General features: G+C 37.1%; 1 protein-coding gene across 1 annotated transcript in view; it reads right to left on the bottom strand.

Annotated features, from left to right (window-relative positions):
* TRDN (triadin) overlaps positions 1-21,149 on the bottom strand; it is a 238,734-nt gene that overhangs the window by 155,214 nt on the left and 62,371 nt on the right. The window contains exons 6-11 of the mRNA XM_068938174.1: positions 15,792-15,851; positions 13,068-13,127; positions 10,233-10,292; positions 7,583-7,642; positions 6,017-6,211; positions 1,532-1,591 (exon numbers count right to left, since the gene is read on the bottom strand). Coding sequence (XP_068794275.1) covers positions 1,532-1,591; positions 6,017-6,211; positions 7,583-7,642; positions 10,233-10,292; positions 13,068-13,127; positions 15,792-15,851 — 495 coding nt within the window. The remainder of the gene's footprint in view (positions 1-1,531; positions 1,592-6,016; positions 6,212-7,582; positions 7,643-10,232; positions 10,293-13,067; positions 13,128-15,791; positions 15,852-21,149) is intronic.

The following is a 21,149-nucleotide window of genomic DNA, read 5'->3' on the forward strand; positions in this document are numbered from 1 at the left end:
GCACACTGCAATGACACAAGGCAAACACAGCAAGGCAAGAACAGCTAGTCATGTCTCCTATGCTCTGAAATTCAACTCACTGTCTCTTCCCTCTTCAACACACTAGCTTTCTTCACTCTATCTTCCTGCCCTTCTTCACGACCCTCCCCACTTCCTGGTGCCCGGGAAGGTCAAAACTGAGGAGTTTCTCCAAAACTCCCTTCCCACAGCAAGTCTGCTCTGCCTTATGAGAGTGTCAAGCAGCAAGCAGGCTGGAAAAGGGATTCTGAGAACACAAAGCTGCTTGCACATGTCAAGAGAACTGTGAGGGAGATCTTGAAGAGCTCCATGCAACTGTTATGTTGTGATTTATTAGTGGTACAGCTGTGTGAAGCTTACAGAACAAAACTGGAAACTGGATGAATCATAATGGGTATAGGATTTTATTCTTTATATGAAAGTGTAACTAAAGGTCTCTGGAAGGTTTCCGTAACCTTTCTGCCACTCTGAGCCTAGACAGAGACCATTCCATCCATTTAGAACTGCTTTCTTTAAATGTCCTAGAGGTGATATAGTTCATTTTCTTTTAATGGGCACTGCTTACCTCTCCAGTTTCACTCTTTGAGGACAGGCTATGTAAACGTTCTCCCTTCAAATCCTCATGATTATTCATTTCCCCTCCCTCTCGTCATATGGCTTCCTAGCTCTGACTGGACCTGGGTAGCTCAAGAAAGGACCTAAACTACAAGATAGAGGTAAGAAAATAAATCCAATTCAGAAGAAAAACAGCTTGAAGGTTTTTAGCAAATAATGGACTAAAAAAGCTTAAAATTCTTAGGATGCATGTCCCTGAATATTCCATCCTTGACTATTTTCATAAATATCAATGCTTCTCATTCCTAGGATTACATCCTCTCTATAATATCTCCTCTGGTACTGGATGACTTGTACCATGATTTCATAAGGAAGAATGTCAATTAAATAAGGTCAGGGTAGATTGAATTGACTTAATATTATGAGATAATTCTCAGCCATCATCTGTAGCTCGAGTTTCTTTTTTGGCTAAGAATTAAGTGTGTGCATTTGAGTAGATGAGTATGGAGGTGCAGAAAGAGGGAAGATAAAGCACAAAAGTGACAGATCAGCTAAGGGGTTTTATATATTAAGAGAAACAGTGGTACTTCTGTTCTTGAAGCATCATTCTGGGGTTAAGATTTGCTATTTGTGGGGAAAAAAAAACAATAAGCTTTTACTTCTTCCTCCTGCATCTCAGTCAAAAGCAATTTGGAATATTTTAGCAGTTTCTATAGCCTTCCATTGACTCTACTTGCAACATAACCTTAATTTTAATTCATGCATTGTAGACAGAAAATTAAAAGCTTTGATAATACAGCCATTAGCTCTTATGCTTTATTAAAACTATTTGCACACCCTTTGTTGCACTTGTGAGATCTTTCAGCAATACAAAACACACTTTTAATGCATAAAAGAGCAGAAGCTCTCAGGAAGACAGAAGAGTATTAGAACAAAGTTCAGTGATGTAAGAAAGTACCTGGATAAAAATCCCCTTGCGCAAACATGTCAATCACATAGCGACAGAATGCATATTGATCTAACAGAGCAAAAAGGAAAAAAGAGTAATGAAGAAAGTAAATTTAAAATTTTCTTTCTATTTAACAATGAAGATGAAGCTTTGCAGTACAAATACACATTCTGGGATACTGTTGCCATATTTACTTGAAGCTTTGTTTTTTTCTAGCCTTAAAGTAAGTCACGTTTTCAGAAAATGACCTTTAATGTCCAGATGTTATTCAGGGCTCTCAGCCAAGGATTTTGGAGCTACAGGTGCCTGAGAGCTACCAACGCTTGTGCACCTGCAGGGTACTGTGCGTGTCCCAGGCCAGAAACGTGCGGCCTCTGTTTTGGCATTTGTCCTGACTCCCAGCACAGCTACTGTGCAAACTGCTGCCTGGTCGTAGATCCCAATGACTTTTTCACATGCTTGAAACTCTATTTTAAATACTTTCAACCAGGCAATAGAAAAATTTGGTTAATTTATATAGCTCCAGATTTTGTTAATATCCTTTTAAAGGTATAATCAACATGTACATTTATTGAATGGGGATATGAAAAGAGCTCTATACACTTAAACATCTGTAGCAATGAAAAATTTCCACAGAATTTTATCATTTCCCTTCAGAATCGTATTCCAGATATTAGTCTTTACAAATATAGATATATATATATATATAGTATATAAATATATTACAACTATGATATTCAGAAAATAAGGCTTCTGAATCTAAATGTAACTCTGATTTCACAAAAGTTCATGGTCTATTGATTTCTTCTATAAATAGGCAATGTTGAAGACCTCAGGTAAAATTTCTATCACTAAGAACAATGAAGAAAAGTTACCAATTGTAACCCGGTGCAACATAATTGCAGTGCTATATGGACTCTCCAGGTGACCAGAAAAAAAATGCATTGCACCAATGAACTCCAAGGGACATTAGCTTTGAAAGTCAGTGTTGATAACTAAGTGCCAATACTGGTTAGCCAGTTTGTTCAGAATGGACCTTCAATTAAGCATACTTATCTATCTGTCTTAGGCTGTTGCCCCGTGCTTCCTAGGCCACAAAAGTTACGTATTTCTCTCCACCTCACATTGCATCTACTTCCTATCACATACGCAGCCAGTAATGTTTTCTTTGCCAAACTCAAAACAAAATTATGCACACTTTGAAATAGTTACAAATTTAAAAAATAGCACAACCACTATATTTAAATGCAAAATTATCTTCCCAAGTTTATAACACTGATTGTATTATTTGCTTTTTTATATATTTTGCTAGAGCATCAGTATTAGCTAATACTGAAGCATTTATGGAACTGCTGCTCTGCTATGCTGAGTGCCATGAAAGTCCTTTAGTGGAGAACTGCAGCTTTCAGGAGTCATGATTTCTCATGGAGTTGTAGAAATTAAGAGGGGATTTACAAACTCAGCAGACATCAATTGCTTCTACTTGTACATAGGAGCCCTTGTAGTTTTTGCCTGTTGTTGAGTTGGCAAGGGTAAAAGATTTCTAGTCAGTGTTGTAAAACTTGGGTTAAACTTGCCAGGACATACACAGGGACGTAACTGTAAACACTACTTTTGAAGCTTTCAATGACTATCCATAGTAGTTTCTACATTCATGTGTGGGAATTCAGAATTTGTCATTCTGGTTGGCTCCAGTCTAGGATTTCATCCTTAAGGAATTTGAAGTATTTGGCTGTAATTTCTGCCCTAACGCTATAAAGTATGCTAACTTTCTGAAAAAAAAGGTAGAAGTGTATGCAAAGGAAAACAAATATGTACAAACATGTACTCTCACTAAGCCCATCTAAAATCACTGAAGTCAGGAAAGAACTTGCACTGCCTTCATCACACCTGCAAAGGGGGCCTCAGTGAGCCAGTCTATTAGGTTACATCTGTATTAGTAGGTAAAATGGGCCAAGGGCAATTCCTTAGCCCAGAGAGCATATGGCAGGGCACAGCTCTTGTCCATAAAGCTGAATTGTCCTTACTCCTCCCCTGTCAAAACAAGCTCCCTTCATCTGTGGTACTCTTTGGGAAAAGTCCTAGGGCTGTTCTCGAGCATTGTAGGGGAAACTGCTCAATGGCATGGGACAAAACTGTGACAGAGGGCGTAAACAGTACGGACAATCACAGGACGGAGTATAAGCCTGTACCCTGGCCCTATTTGGCTTCTGTTATGGACATGGCCTGAAGGCTCACAACATTTCACTAATATTAAAATAATCCATTCTTTTAATCATAGAAATACAAACCGGGATTTAAATGGATTATTTCTTTATAGCAGTGTCACCTGAATGAATTTTTAAAAAGAGGCTGTATTATTAATAGCTCCTAGGGAAAAAATATATATTAATCTTCTCCCCATGCAATTTTTTTAGTAACTCAACCCCTGAAAACTGGAATTTATTTAAAAAAAAAGGTAGACTGTTAAGCTCTGGAAAACAAAAATAGCATTTTGACTGTATATGAAATAATAAGGTGCATGGTAACATCCCATTGAAAAGCATAGGAATTCTGCTAATCATCCTTTGATTCAAGACTCAGGAATTTTAAATAAGTATAACTTTCCAAATGTCTCTTCATGGCTAAAAATTCATTTTCATTTAAACTCTTTTATTAGAAAAAAGGGTTTTACACTATCATTTTCACCTTATAACTGTATACCAGTGAACATATTCAACAGAGTACTAATAAATCATGTCAAAGTTTGGGACTAGATGCTTACTGATAAAATTAGTCATAGATCTTTCTGTGTCATTTGATTTAACCCAGAAGATGACCTAGGCTTTTATATATTAATTTGCTTAAGGAATAATGAAATAGCAGAGAAATCATAACAACACGCCAATAATTACTGTTATTTACTTTACACTGTTGCAGAAAAATTGACAGAAGTACTCCTTTGAGCAAGGAAAAGTAAGTATTGCAGGATCAGGAAATTTTAGCACATCCATATTGACTTAAAATTATATCCACCTTGGGTCGCAGTGAGTCGGAAATACAGAACTGATTTCTCTGAAAGTATCCAGTTGGGCAGCAGCAACTTATGATGGAAAAAAAGAATAACAAAACTCAGAAAGACAGATTTCACTGAATGTATGTAACCATATCTCCAGTGATAAAGGCAGCTTAAGAGGCTCCTTCCTTCCTCCACTCCAGCTGTTCATCGCCACTTTCACCTGCCTCAGCTCAGTGCACAGTCCCTGCGGGGTCACACTTTAAAGCAGACCCATGGAGCCCAAAAGTTTGCTAAACTTTCCCCTTGGTCAGAGCAACCAGAATGAAAGATTATGCTTTTATTTTATGCCTCAAAGCCCCCAGTATTTCGTGTGAAAACTAAAATTTAGTAGAATATAAATAAATGTTAAAAAATACAGGCTTACCACATTATGCATGTTAGAAAGGGGACAATGTCTCAAAATCATTCATTGCACATTTTTTAAAAATATAATTTGGGTAACTCTTAAGGAGTCCACAGCTGATGGCTATGAAATTCTGAGTTAATATGCCCAGATAGATTCAGACATCCAAGCAGGGACAGCTGCTTTGATGCTCAGGCATAGCAATTTATCTGTAGCTCTCAGCTGAAAATATCAGATAGGTGTGCGGTGCAACACTGAGCTCCTGCTATTAATGTCAGAATAATCCTTGCCTGCAGTGTGGCAAATCTTACAGAAAGCCAGATCCTGCTGCCTTCACTCATATACAAAATTGTACCTAACTCCATGGAATACCCACAGGGAAATCAGGGAATTCAATGCAGTTAGGGAGTGGAATAACCCAGGATGACTCTGACAGAGAGGAGTGTGTTAACATCTACATTTAGTGTTGATGCATGTTAATTCCTGTTTTATCACTTAATTTCTTTCTCTCACCAGGGAAATGATATTTCTTTCCTTTTTGGTAGCAATTTGGAAGCTAATCACACCAAATTACATCAGGCATTTTCATTATGTCATACAAAACGTGACTGTGCCTTATACAGTCCGATATGATCCAAATGATAGATTCCCTTTCATACACTGCTATTTTCATTATTGTAAAGCAGGAAGTATGCAGATGTAGAAACAAACATATTTTCCAACAGATCATTGAATAGTCCTTATTTTCCAAAATAGCATTGGTACTAATACACTATATAAAATTCCACTGTGCAAATCCATCAATACTCTGCTTTGTCTGAAGAGACATTGGTCCTCGGTAAAGACGGATTCAAACTGAAAACGAATTTTTAGCCATGACAAACAGTCAGAACATTCGGGTTATTTAGATTAAGCTTATTTTAATCTGGATAGTTTCCACTTAGTGATCTGGGATTCATCTGGAATTTATTTGTACTGCACTTTTCTTTTTCATGGGTGGACTTTGGTCCTTGCCAGCTTTAACTTCATTCTCTCTGCTTCTTTCCTACTACCTTTTTAAGATCTTCATCTGTTTCCTTCAGGTTTTGTTTACCTTTCTTTTCCGATTTAGTTACAGTTTGAAGAGCTTTCTCCTCCTTAACTTTTGGTTTGGCCTTTATTAGCCCAACTTCTGTTGTTTTATTCTCTGCCTGCTTGAGCTTCTCGGCCGTCTTTGCTTCACCTTTTCCATCTTTCACTTCCTTTTTAACTTTTGCTTCCACTTTTGTGCTTTTTACTTTCTTTTCCTCTGGAAGTAATAAAGAAAAAACTTTCAATGTCATTTTTTCTCTCCCTGTCCCCTCCAAACAATCAATACCCTTCGTTTTATCTTGTGCTATTATTAACGAGTATTTCTTCATCTTTAGCACCTTTCTCAGATGTGACACAAATAACCTCCCCCTCCCCCCAAAAAAACAAACAGACTCACACAGAAATATTAGGTACAAGCACATTTTGTCTTCAGATCTGTACCAAGGATTAGACTGATACAAAGAAATAGGCTATGGTAAATAATAAATGTATCTAATGACAATATACTAGCTTTTATGGTAGAAAGTGAAGCAACAAATCTTGGCTGTTATGCAAACAAATATGGTACTTCCAGGCTAAATCTGATTAACTTTAAACTTCAAGGATCAAGAGCCAAACTGTGTCGTAAGCTGTAAGTATAGTCAATTTAAAGCAAGAATATTTCTAAGGGCTGTGTTTATGATACGGGTTTTAGATCTGGGCCCAAGGAAGTCTTGATTGCTTTAGTTTCACTCCATATCAATTCCCCAGTTTCAAAGCCTTGTCTGAGACAGGCCAATTCATGATGTGCTATTCAGTAGAGAGAAGATTTCAGAGCAGAATAACCAGGCTGTAAAAATCGGTGGCTGAAGCTAAACAGAGGCCGGTGACACCAGGTCTATTCCTTCTGCTCTTAGGTATCATCTACTTTTTGTCAGCTGAGCTGTGGCTGTTGACTGTGTGCTTGTAGTTCACTTCAGTGGAAAATCTAACAGAAGCCTTAAATCAGCCCTGAAACTTTTTAAAACTAATCTGTTTAATGTTTACAAGTCTGTTCTTGGTTCTCATCATAGGTCTAAATGTCTCCATCCTTGAGGCAAAACTCCAATTAGTGCTACAGAGTCCATGTCTTCTGTAAGACTCTGGGCTTCTATTCGTATTAAGCCACTGAGCTGATTAGACTGATTGTTAGTATGTGAACTGAACTTATTCTACCTATTCTAAAACAGAATATAGATATTCTTGTAATGGACAATTCCGATTTCCAAACAAAGCCACAACACTACCAAATGCATTGCTGGCTAATAAAAGGAAGATTTCATTGACTACATATAGTGAAAATATGTGTGTCAGATCACATACGGTTAGCCCAACTTATTTTTCAGGGCAGTGGTGGTTCATACATTTATTTTTATTCTCAACTTCGAAATTTCACAGGGTTTAAAAAGGGATTATGTATAGAACTAAACGCTCGATGTTCTAAAGACATTTTATTTCATCATTATAGTCATGTAGTTGATTTTTCGTACATATTTTATTCTCTTCTCACATAAAGTTTATGAATTTTAATATAAACTCTGGAAAAAATGTAACATAAATTTATAAATACCTCTAGGAGGAGCTTTCTTTTCAACTTTTTCTTGTCTTTCGGCTTTTTCTTTTTGAATTGCTAAAAATGAGTACAATTATATATTAGGGGCGGAAAAAAGAGTAAGAAAATATTGCTAAAACACAATAACATCACTGGAAGTTTCACATTTCTTTATATTTCCTTTTTTTTTTTTACGTCTTTTCCTCAGGTTCACACACTAGAGCAAAAGGCTTCAAAATCTCTGTTAAGAATCATCCAACCAAAAGATAAGGCAGTGACACAGATCTGAAGCTTTTTGAGGAGTGTTTGTTTATACTGTGTATTCCATAGGACGCACACTGGTTCTGCTCAAGCTCTGAGCAGACATGGGCTTGCTCTTTTTGTGCTCAAGCCAACAGAAAGCTGTGTGACTACGTTAGTCTTCAAGAAAAGGGTTATTCTTAGCTTGGGCTCATCGCCATACGAGTACAGCCACAAGCCCGGTGCTCAGTTCAGAGCCAAACCAGAGTGAGTTCACGTCTGCACAGGATACTCTGTGTAAACACGCACTGCTATGACCCAGAAAGACTATCAAAACTTTATTTGCAGACTTCTATCCTTCCTCTCTTGGTTGCCCTCCAGACATATTTTGCAGTAACAAAACAACCTTGAAAATTAATTACGCTTCTCTCAAGCGACAGCTATATAAGAGCAGCATTCTCTCTTACTGAATTCCAGCCTGGAATTACTGCCGATATGAGCCATAGTGGATATTTAGATGGGTTTTGTTTAGATAGCAGTTTCTTAGATGACATCTTTAAATAGCATTCATATCACTGAAGTCTCTGGAGCCTTTAGCAGGGGCTGAAGAAATACTCAAGGACTGTTTATTGAGCACTGAGAAAATCTCCTGTCTGTGAGGGAGACAAGCCACAGCTCTTACAGGATGTTTGTTCCCCAAGATTGTCCTGGACCTGAGCTTCCTCATTTCCCAACTCCAAGCTGTTGAAAGGGCCCCTCAGAACAGCTGGTGGCTGATGCAGTTTGGAGTAGACCTTAGACAAACGGAGGTTTGCCTGGCAAAGGACAGCTCAGGACACTGCGTGCATAAACATGCCTTAGGAAGCACTTAAGGTAATGAGTGCACTAGTGCGTTAAGTTCACCCATAGAGACTGATACTGTATAGAAACTATTCTAGACAGGGCAGTAGGTCTACAGAAGCAGCAAATTTCCTTAGCTACTCAAGTGGCCAAAGGGCCAAGAAGATTAATTCTTCATAAAATTTACTAGCTAGTGACTGGAGTAATGGCTGCTATTAAATACATTAAACCTCTAAGCAATTATTTGCTTAGCTAGCAGAAGATAAATGGATAAATAGTCTAGCTGCTCCTTAGGAATATCTCCATGATTCTTGAAGTTACTTGCTTTTCAAGACGACACACACTCTGTCGGCATTTATTTTTTCCGATTTACTTCAGTGTGATTCCACTTTAAAAAAGAAAAATCCTATGCTGAGGTTATATACTCAGATCAAATACCTCTTTTAAAGAGAGACTGGACAATGGCTACCCTTTCTATTTAAGCCTTCATTCTACTTCTTCTCTCTCCTTACTTCCACCTTCTGTTTTCATATTTCTCCTTAGAAGAAGATTGAGTCCAATAAAGTTTGATTTGTACATTTGAATTTATATAGTTTGAACAGCTTCAAACCCAGACTAATTAATTCATGTGTCTCATCATCATCATCATCTTAATTTGACTGCAGTAACAGACTGATATTAGACACATCCCTCTTTTTTTTTTTTTTTTCAGGATTTAACTCTTATTTGAGTAAAAGTAAGAAGACACAAAGATTAGAACCTAACTTAATTATGGGAATATTTGGCTTGCAAAAAACAAAGCGTCTAAGAGGAAAAAAAAAGAAGGAAAACTTCAGCACAAAAATATACAAATGTCAAGTAATAATAAATCTTAGTCTTAAAAAATGGCATGGCAGAGCAAGCTGACTGGAGTTTTATATCTACCTTTTCCAAGTATGACTAAAGATGGAATTATCAGACAAAAGAATACTGAAATCCACCCTTCACACATAATGTTGCTTCAAAATATATGTAATAATTAGTAGATATATAAATCTTAACCAAGGCAACTTCTGCCACGGAGTACAGTACAAATTGTGTACTGAAATGAAAAGGCGATTGCAAAAAATAAAGGCAAGAGAACAAAAATCTATTTTTGGATATGATGGAAGATACAGACGGAGAGATGGCAAACACTCTCACAGGTCTGTACCAGATTGAAAACTGATACACAAAAGAAAGCCTTCTTTGCAGGCAAATTACTGAATCTAGTTGTGGAGGAAAGGAAACCAAGGTTGAATGCACATATTATGGTCATAGGCTCATTCCTTTAGCTGCACAAGAATGATTCATAACTACCTCTGCACATTGAAGCAAGTGAACGAAGCAAGAAATATGTGCTGTGTAAGATTTCAGTCAGGAGCTGATTAAGACCTGCTCAAGCAAAAGAGAGAGGGACCAAAGAATATACAGCACAGACTAGAAGAACTATACACTTTAAATACTCATCTCCACATTCTCCCAAATTGAAAAAGCACTAACATTCTCCCAAATTTAAAAAGCACTAACAATCCAAAACTGTACTACAGCTAATAACAATCAGCATTACCTTTGGAAGGTGCTTTCTTTTCATGTTTTCCTGGCTTTTCAGGTTTCTCTTTGTGCGTAACTAGAAATAAGCAACAACAATATTGTGGTTATTAAAAAAGAGAAATGATGCAGATTAAGTGAGAAAAAGGAGAAAAACGAAAATCAAGAAACGCATGGCTGGTCATGCAAAAGAGTAGAAAGATTTCTTCAGCTGCTGCTGTCTTCCACTCGTGGGATTGTCCCTGCATTTAGCACCTTCATTTCTGTAATATTTATAGTTTAACTGCTAATTTGGGTGGCTTATTCAGGTCTCTACTCAAAAGGAAAGTTATATTATTTTTGTCTTTGCAAGGGTCTTCGCTACAGTGCAGAGAGCAGAAAGCCTTGGCGTATCATTCCTGCGCCAAACGAATATCACAGCTGAAAACTGTGCTTCTCTCACAGTACAGTAAAGTAAAGTAAAGTTAGAAGTGTAAATCATTGGGGACAAAGAGGACTTTGCTTCAGGGGTGAAGCCCTTCTGACCTCCAAAGCCACAGCCTGGTGGGCCATATGCAACTACTTTTGGGAGAACGGGTATCTTCTGCATCGCTTGCGAGTCTGACACCCTGTGTATATGACATAGTGTTTCTCCCTGCATCCTTGTCCCCAGGATTTTTGGATATCTGGCATCCCAAGCTACCAACCATTTGAATTCCAGGAGAGCACTCCCAGCTACCAACTAAAAATCTACCAACTAAACTGGCGGGCCTGTGCTTATCTGCTCCATGCGTTTGCTCTAACAGACAAAGAGTTGAGCCCTGGACTGTCTCCTGTCTCAGGCATGACTACTCAAACCTACCTTCACAAGCTTATACACAAGGACATTCAGCTACTCAGAAGTGGCCTTTGCTCAGGCAAATTCTTCCAGAAAGCGTTTATTGCCATTCTGCAATAAAATGTGGAAGCAAATGTGGAACCCTTCCCTTCCCCTCTTGCCCCAAAACAGGATGACTATTTTTTCTCCCTGCTCTAAAATAGTCTATTCAATATTGAAAAAAGTGGATAAAAATAATAAAAATAATAATTAAAAAAATAAAACTGAGGTGAAATATAAAAGTGTTTTGCTTTAACAAATCATACTCCCCTAAGAAGTGATCCTTTTACTTGCTAACTTCAATACTGGGGAGGCTTATTTACTCTTGATAAGCTATGTTTATTAAAATTATTTTATTTAGTAGCTCTTTTGTGAGCAGCACTTGGAGATATGCTTAATGGCACATTAGGACTTTAAAACCAGTAGATCCATAAAATCTAATTGTACAGGAAGGATGCTGTAAACCACATGTACAGAAAGTTAAATAACAGCCCTGCCAGGACTTCCTGCCCATTTTTGCCAACAAAGTTTTCTTCTTTTTTTTTGTTTTATTTATTCATATGTGTATGAGAGGTGTTTGGAGGGGGAAGAGGAATATTTGCTCTTAACAGCACAACAAGAAACGTTTTACTACATTCAACCATCAATGCAAACAGTGGTTGTTTGACTTCTTCATTTGGCATATCAAGACAGCTTAATGGCAGCCGTATAATGGGATCTGTTGAGGATATCTGGACAAATCACTAAGACCACTCAAGATGTCAAAATATACGATTAGAACTTTCAAAACTTACATACCATGTCTACGGTCTATTTCATCTCCTGCAATAGGAACGGTATTTCTGGCACAACAGTGATGCCATGAAAGACGTTAATCAAAAAGAGTTCTGGTTACTTATGTTGTTTACTAGCTTTGTTTATTAGTTTATTTTGCTTTATTGGTATATTTGGTTTTTCTTGTTTGTTATTTTGGTTTATTTCTGAAGGATTTTCTGAACTCCCCATTACAAATAACAGTTTTACCAGCTAGGAATGATTAAACATTAATTAATTACAAATCTAATTACAGTGGTATTATAACTAATACGCTTTGAGTATTTTTTGTTTGCTTTTAATTTCCACTTTACAAATTGAAATGAAGTACACTATTGTGACTAGGTTTCTGGCTCAGATTTTAGAATACACCTGAGCTGTGCAATACCAGCCCCATGGTGCATAGTCTGGAGTATTTTCTTACTTACACTCTTATTTTCTAAATGCTTGCAATTAGAAACTGCACTCACTTGTGCATGGGTATGCAGAGGTATTTGTATGTGCTTTTATCCACTGAGGTACCCTACCGAGACCAAGCATGTGAAAACACCCAGCTGCCTATTTGTTTCTGGCATGTTATATTAGGAACACACAAACGTGTGCATGAGCAGTGCAACGTACCCTCAAGACTTATGCTGATGGTTCAAAAGAAAGTAACAGCTATTAAAGGTAAAGCAGTGTTAAATACCTGTGTATTGCAAATAACTACTTAATGAATTAGTCCTGCCTTGTCCAATACCTATGTAACTGCACTATTCTCTAGCCTATTTTATTTAAAATCTTTTTTTTCCCTGCATCTTCTGCTTCATTCTCTTTGTTTACATTTTAGCTAGTTGTCAGGTGTGTTTATTGAATGACCATATTCATTCAGTAACCATATTTACTGAGAATATTGGAAATGCTCCTAGGAAATAATGACTATTGAGTCATGAAAATATTTATCCATAGTATAAAATATACTATCACCATCTCCCCCCCGCCCCGAAATACCTTGCAGAAGGAATACAAAATGCTACTCAGTCTGCATCTCTGCAAACCTTTATATCACCTGATGACTTTACTCATCAAGTTCTATAACAATTTTTCCAGTCGCAAGGATACATAAATTGAAATACAGTGGAACGGAGCAGGTTAGTCCCAGAGCTATCCCAAAATGTAACATAAATAATGACATTCAATCATTACCTGTATGCCTTTCTTTTTTTTCAGGTTTTTCTTGTCTTTCCAATTTGTCTTTATGTGTCACTAGGAGATAAGAAATATGTATATATATATATAAAAATCTGTATTAAAACACCTGTGCAAGAAACTGAAGAATCAAAAATAATTCTGCCTAGAATGGGAGACAAAATGACAAGCTGTAGTTACTGAGTTATCCCATGCATATCTGCACAGCATGCATCACACTACATGGGTATGAGCAGGTAGACAACTCTGGGCCTAAAAAGTTACTGTTTATCATCTAAGCCATAGTAACATGCCTCAGCTGTTTAGCACAGTAACTTTATCACTTGCAATTGTCTGTCCATTCCTGAAGACAGTTTTTCAGAAACCTGTCAAGGACTAAGAGCTCACAGTAAATGCTGCTGCCTTCAACAGAAGGCGCGCATCACCTGGCCTGTCCTGTACTCTGACAGGCAGAGGCTTACAACAACCCAGGAAGAACTAGTCTTGGCACATAAGAACATCACATGCACAAATGACTTCTCTCACTTGCCAGTTGGCTCAAAATGGATCGTTAGTAAGGGACACTAGCTGAGATCTGTCCCCAGCAAATGATTTTAGACTTGTAATTAGATGCTCAGTGTGTGCAAAGTAAAATATAAAATTCTGACAGGGGAAACCATACGGAGCCATCCACTCATTGACTTAACTTTTTGCACCTTCCTTACCTAGGAGTCAGCACAAGAATTGTCAAGACAATAAAAACTAAGCACGCGGATTTTAGAGCACTTCAGAAAAATCAGCTTTGAAACTGCAATCTAACTCCTGTGGAGATGTTCTCATAGTTTAGTAAAAATCCTTTGTCAAACAGGAGAAAAAAGGAAAGATCTTTTACAGTGTCACAAACTCCATATCTAACTGGAAGTGAAAGTAAAAGAGCTGGGATTATTACGAGAGAGGGCTCTCACCGTTTTTTAGCAACTAAGAGATGAAATATATGAGAAAGAGAGTTCCTGACAGAGCTAATTGAGCCATTCCTATAGACAGTTACCAACTCTCTGAGTCATTAGGTAACTTGCCTAAACTTCATTATAGAAGTTGATCAGAAATTAGAATAGGATATTGTTTACTTTCTCCAGATTCCAATCTTGAAAATGGAACATATTTAAAGTAGACAATAAGCATTTAAAATACAGGGATGCTGTAGAACTTTGAGGGCTCCCAGACAATGAAAGGGCCCTACAAAGACCTGTAGCCATAGTCATAATTTTAAAATACAATATCCAGTGTGAAAGCAATGACTTTTAGTACAGTGAGTCCAGAGAATATATATCCTTAGTAATATTTTAGTAGAAATTGTAACAGTAATTCACTAGCCAAAATTAAGCAATTCATTCACATTAGGATACGATACAGTCAACAGCAGAGCCAGGTAGGAGTTGTAATAAATTAAGGTAGTATAATAATTCTCCTTATTCTTCTTCATGGGACAGCTGAAATTTGTTTGAGATCTGATTTTCCTGTCCTAAGAAACTTCTAAAAACAAATTGTTCTCCTACCAAAGCAAATCCAAGAATTTCCCAAGTATTCCACAAGGAGAAGTCTTGGCAAGACTTTCACCCTTTTGTATGGGATAGTATAGTCTTTGTTTTTTCATTTTGCCAAATGTCAGAAACATTTTATCTTATTAGAATTGCTTCATTTTCTAGTAATAAATATTCACTGTAATAGAAACCTGAACTCATGTCACTGCCAGTAACCTCTAGAGTAGGTCCTACTAACTTGGTATATTTTGAATTAATTACATAAAACGGAAGAGTTCCGGTCAGAGACCATTTGAAAGGCCTAGCCAAGCATAAATTTCAAGAAGGTGCATGTTCACTTGTCTTGTGAAAGACTTACGTTCTTGGTCTGAAATAAATCACCCATGCCTGGATTTTGGGTCTTACGTTTCTTGGGTACTTATGATGATCATTGCCCTATTTGCTCTTCTAGAATGGTTTTCTTTCTCCAACCAGAGACTTTACTCTGGACTTGAGTAAACTTTCTTAATAACATTTTTATGTAAAGGATTCAGAAGGCTTAAAGAGTTCTGACGTGTAGGCATATTCCAACAAAATATCATTTTGTCAAAAAGTCCTTCACAAGGGGCAAACTAGATGGTGGCTCTGAGAGCACAGAATTAACTCATGAGTTGTGGATGGGGAGGAAGCACTTTCCTGATTCTAACTCCTAAAATAGGTGAGTCCATAATTTGTTGTTAGCAGACACCAACAGCAATTAGCAAATCTTCTCTAACATTCCCTAACGCCCCCAGGAAGAGGCTGGGGGAAAATTTTTTTTCAAAGGCAAGTCTCTGAAGCAGAAAGCCTCCAAGGGCCATGCCCTGTATGCTATAATTTACTCATTACATTTTGCTCAGAAGTACGCCCAAAGACAAATATTATGTTTGGATTTATTCAGGAGAAACAAAAAGGTACCTATTCATGCTCTGGACATCTTTTACATGAGCTAATAACACAATAAAAACATAATCATTATTTTATGAACGTAATGTTAGCCTTTCTCCACAGTGACGAATTCAAAGTGCTCGAGGAGCCCTCATTCTCCTTCCAGCTGTCTTTCACAACACCTCCTCCATCCTTAAACATAATTACAGTTGACAGAATGGTCTAAGAGTCAATAGGTCAGATTGTTTTGAATAACTGGTAAAAAGACAAAGAACATCAAATGCTAGATACCTACCCTTTATGGGTTCCTTGGTTTCAATTTTTTCTCGTTTTTCAGGTTTGTCTCTGTGAATTACTGGAAATAAAAAACAGTAAATCTGTAATTTCCGGGTATTATGTATATTCATTATTTTACCAAAGTGACAGAGGAAAAATATTTGTAAAATTAAGTAACGTGTTTCAGCTCTGACTCATAGATACTAGATTGTGTCGTAATGTCAATATTTAATTCCAAGTCCAGCAGAAATACTTTTCCCTGGATAAGTTTTGAGATGGTGGACCATATTTTTGCAACATAAGTGATTATTCGGCAACCCTAATTTAATGTGCAGGATCTGTTTTGGTCCCATTACGCAAACACCTTCGGTCTAGGATTTCCACTGAAGGAAATTATTTTCAGTCCTTGACAGCACTGCTTTCTATTCTTAACAGAAAACGGCTAGCATTTTGCTATCTACATGCTTTCTTCTTTATTTTTAGATGTTACTTCAGTCACAGGACAGATTAGCAAGAATGCATCCCTTTTAATAAGAACGTAACATCAGGAAGAACAGCTGTTTAAAACAGAGTCAACTCTATGTCCTGCTAGAAGCAAGCAAACTTGAATCCTTAAGGGCTCTGCTGCCTGCCGAGCTTCTAGACCTTGTTTTTGGACACCATCGTATTCCACATCGTAATAAGTTAGATAGACAAAAACATCCATTATCAACCTCTGCTACCACTTGGCCCATTAATAAAAGACCAGTGTTTTGTAATTTCAGGGAAAGCAATACTTTCTTCGCATTACCCAAGTTTCTCTCAACAAATCTTCTACAGAAAACACAACTCTGCCCAGAAGATAACTGTGACTTTTATACACAAGGATAGTAATATTTCTGCATACATTCACTTTGCCGTACTTGTAGCAAACATAATTTCACAGAGGTGGAAGTACATTTTTGGTGGTTAAATATTTCCTTATTAAATAATAGGTTAGTGTTTCTTTAGGAAAAATCATTGTAAACATTCAGTAATTTTACTATGTCTTTATATGTGTTTGCATTATCCAAATACATTTCCAGTCATAATAGGTAAATTATTGTTAATATCAATTAGTAATATAACGGAAAGATGTTGAGGGCAGATTTTTCAAAGCCCTTAAGGAATGCGGACAGCCAATTTACACTGAAATAAAAAAGCTGTGAAAAACAAAGCAGCAATATATTATTGCATGAACTACAAATTCTATAATTCATGCGATTGTTTTAGGACCTCTTGTAGTGTACCAAGGAAAAGCAGTCTCCTCGTTCTTTATATGCTGCAGAACTTAAGCTATTAATTTTTTTCATGAATAAAGTGGATGAAATGGTAGCCCACTCTTATATAGTAGCTTTGTATTAGCAAACACAAGCACAGTGTAAAACATTTATAACCAGTGTGTTCCCAATTTGGGATAAGGCAGCAGCACAGTTTTGCAGACAATAGCTCTTTGATGGTCAACACCTGTAATGCACAAGCTTCTGGACATCTAATAAAAATCCTTGTAGTTTCTACGTCAAAAAGTATAGCTGAACTATGCAGAAGTTCAGGAAATAGCAACAGGAAAGCTTGTTCTTAGCTGCTGAGCATCAAACTTGTGTGAGGGATACAAAACATCTTTCAAAAACTGTTTTTTTTCATTCTCCTCTTCCCCATAGCATCCCCTTATTTCATCTTTTGGAAGAAATCAAAACGAGTCTTGAAAGACATGAACTGCACTGAGTGTCAGTGGACTTTAAAGTGGACATAAATGTAATTTAAGGCTCCTTTACATTGTCAAAATGATATAAAGGGGCTCAAACACAAGGAAATAGTAATGCTTGTGTGGATCTCAAGCTAAAAATATGGAGAAGAGATCAGTTGGCTCCTTCCCGAGAAACGAAAGTAGCTTGATATATCTGGGCAGAGAGCCTGGAATGTGGATAAGCAGACACCAGGCTGGCATAGGCTTAAACTATTTTTCTCTTCCCAGTGATAGGCTGAAGGTGTTCTCTAATTAGTCCAAGAGCCCTATCCTGCATGTTGATATCACCGTAGCCTCAGCGTATGCTAATCTCAGATTGATTGTAGTGTTTACCATTACCTCATATGGACATGGTCAGAGCTGTGGCTTTTGGGTAAGTGCTTATCCGGGAAGGGCAGGTGCTGCCAAAAGTAAAGGGTTCACATTCCAGGACCGTGATGCCTGGCCATTTTTGCCTCCTCAGTCACAGTGCAGTAGGGAGACCAAAGTTTCCCTGCTGCATTTTAAAAATGTGAATGTGATTTTTCTTTTACAAGTTAACTCTTTGGCTTTTCCCCCAAAATATTTTCACGTTCAGCTTTGTATGGAGTCCTAGAAGCTCCGTCATATAAAACACTTGACTTTGTAGAGGTCCTCTCCAGGTCTATTTGCCTAAGTATCTTTTTCTTTCTAGAGGGCTTAATATATCCCCTTTTCCAAGCCCCCAGTGTTTATGGGACTCAAGGAAAGGCTGGGAAAGTACAAGGATTAAGTTTCAGAAATAAGCTAAGCTGGCCATACTGCCATGTTTCTGGGAAATAAACCAGAGTAAGTGCATAGACAAAATGAACACAAAGCACATAAAAATGTTTTTAAGGCTGCTAAGTTAAACATTCTTCAGATGAAAAGTGCCAGAACTAAAACTGTCAACTCAACCATTTTATTTGCTTTATGAAACACTCTGTAATTAAAAGATCATCTCTCGCTCTTTTTTTTAAATAGGATGCCCGATTCACCCAGAAAAATAATACTTTTATAATGACTATGTAAGTTGAGATTTTTCCACAACTTCACTGAATTTGCTTAGACTTCTCTGCAAGTATTAAGAAGCATAAGCTCAGAATGAACTGTTATTAGTGTTGTAAAAAATATCCCAACCTAATTTTCACTAACCTAGATTTTGGAAATTGCTGAAACATTTTAATGAGACTTTGAATGAAAATTCAGCCTAAGGCAAAGAGCCAAGCATTAAAAATTTCATCCTGAATGATTGGAGTGTGGTAAATTTATAAATAATCTAAAATAGGAATGTATAATGGGGAATGTTAAGGTAATTTAAGAGTATATTCCAAACTTAATCATATAAGGATTGCTATCCACTTCAAAAAAATTTAAAAACAAGAAGTATGGTTTGTACGTGGGATATTTTCCCAAATTTCAATCATCTAATAGTATATTTTATTTGCTTCAAATGGAAGAAGTAATGAAGGGAAAACCAGATTTAATTTTCTTAGTTAAAGGGTTTGGGAGAATATTGGATAACATTTCCCTTCCCAAAAAAGTAAGTGCAAAAAGAAGAGCTGTAATAAGGAGACACTAAATCCATACCCAAGGGAAGTAAAAATAGTTCCCAGCCGAGTAAGTCTTAGGCTGCTGCTTTTTATATAAGATAGGTGATGAGTGCAATATGCAGGAAGCAGAGATTGCTTGCTCCAGCTAACTAACTGCTTGCCTACAGGGGAATACTCAGGAAAGTTAAGTCAACTAATACAATGAAGTGCTTAGTTAGATAGCATTAAATCTCTGTGTAGATACTTTTATTCAGAAGTAAAGTAGCCTTAGACGGCTGTAACTTAATCCTACTTGAAGGAATGGTTTAAAAAAAAGAAAAAAGGCGGGGAGCACTGGCTAACAAGTCCAAAATGGTAATCTAAGGAAACCCCAGCAGTTCACAAAGTGTGGAAGCACCTAAACTCATTACAAAGCACCTTGACTCCCTGTGAAGAGGGAGAGACTTGTCTCTGTGCTTGCCCAGACCTGCCTTAAACATGCTTCTCACTGCAGTGCCTAAACCTGTGCTGAATTTAGCCTTACAACACTGAATGTAAAAGTCTATAGAAGAGCCAGAAAATTGCTTAAAAGTTATGTGTATATACAGCTCAAAAATAGATTTAACTGCAGCCATCAGACAGTTTTACACCCATCTGAACTCAATCTAGGTTTGACTGCTACTGGTAGTAGTCAAACTACCTACAGCATTGGCTTCATCATGGGCTACACTGAACCCGTATAGCTGATGAAATACTTCACAGTTTTATCCTGAGGCACCACAGCTACATTGCTCTCTATACCCATGCTACTTAGTTTAGAGTTAGCTCAGGTGCATCTATAGCTAAGCCTGGGTATAACGGTAGACAGGCCCTGTGTCAAATGTAAATATGCTATTTAACTTGCTAATTCTGTCAGCTTGTTTGGGTTGCTAGTACATTGTGGATTTGTATGATCCAACTCTATTTAACTGCTCAGCTGTCTCTAATACGTTATCTTCCTGCTACAGCAAATTAAATTATGGGGATACATAATATTTGTCTTTATAATCTGATAATTTATCTGCACATTAACATGGACAGATTTATTCTGTGATGTTTAAAATCTGCATTATCAGTACAGCCCTATTAGCAAGTTGATAGGGGTAGGAGGGACAGATAAGTGTGATGCATAGTAAATGAAATAGTTTTGGAGGGACTGGAATCTAGTTTTAAAATCAGGCAGAATTCAGCAATACTTTCTACAAAGAATAGAAAGGCTTGTGCTATTTCAGAGACACACAAATATCTTTCCTTAAATCACTGCGTTTTAATGCATGATTCTTGGAGGCTGCATTTCATCACCAGGGATTTTTCCATCCCTCACTCCACCAACAATGTATTAGTGAAGTATATATGGGGGAAACCACACTACGTACACAGTAAATCAGCCTTTTCCCATGCCTCCACTGTGGTAATAGGAGCTATTCTTCCCTAGGAATACAGGTTAACTAATTTCACTAATTCCTGTTTTCCATTAGAAACAGAAGTGATATTATCAGTTCATTTGGGTTACCATTATACCTTGATCTTCCATCAGATAGAAGCTATATACTTTTATATACTTTTCTTTCAACATATTTTAATACTATTCTTCCCTCTTACCAAAATGTTACATTTTTACCTCTTATTCATCGACATTAATAATAATAACAACAATAACACCACCTGCTTCTTATATAGTGCCTCTATCAGTAGCTCTCAGACTCTTGCAAAGTCACTATCTATCATAAAATGGCAGAATCACAGGGTGCTCAAAATCTTCTTTTCAGAATTAAATTGAATAAATACAATAATTGAAAACATTTATTACTAACTGTTTACCAAAATATTTAATTATAGGCAAAGATTAGTGCAGAAGTTTGCCTGACTCGTCATACTATAAGAACCTGTCTTATAATTTATGCCACTTCCATCTGGAATTTCCATTCCTGGTATCTATATCTGGTAATTTTCTATAATCTTTTCAAAATTATGCTAATGGATAGAACCCTCCTATAAACCTTGGAACTTTGACTCTGGGGGGGAGGGGGGGAGGGGGAGTGAC

The sequence above is a fragment of the Struthio camelus genome, chromosome 3 (assembly GCF_040807025.1).
Source record: "Struthio camelus isolate bStrCam1 chromosome 3, bStrCam1.hap1, whole genome shotgun sequence".
Classification (NCBI taxonomy): domain Eukaryota; kingdom Metazoa; phylum Chordata; class Aves; order Struthioniformes; family Struthionidae; genus Struthio; species Struthio camelus.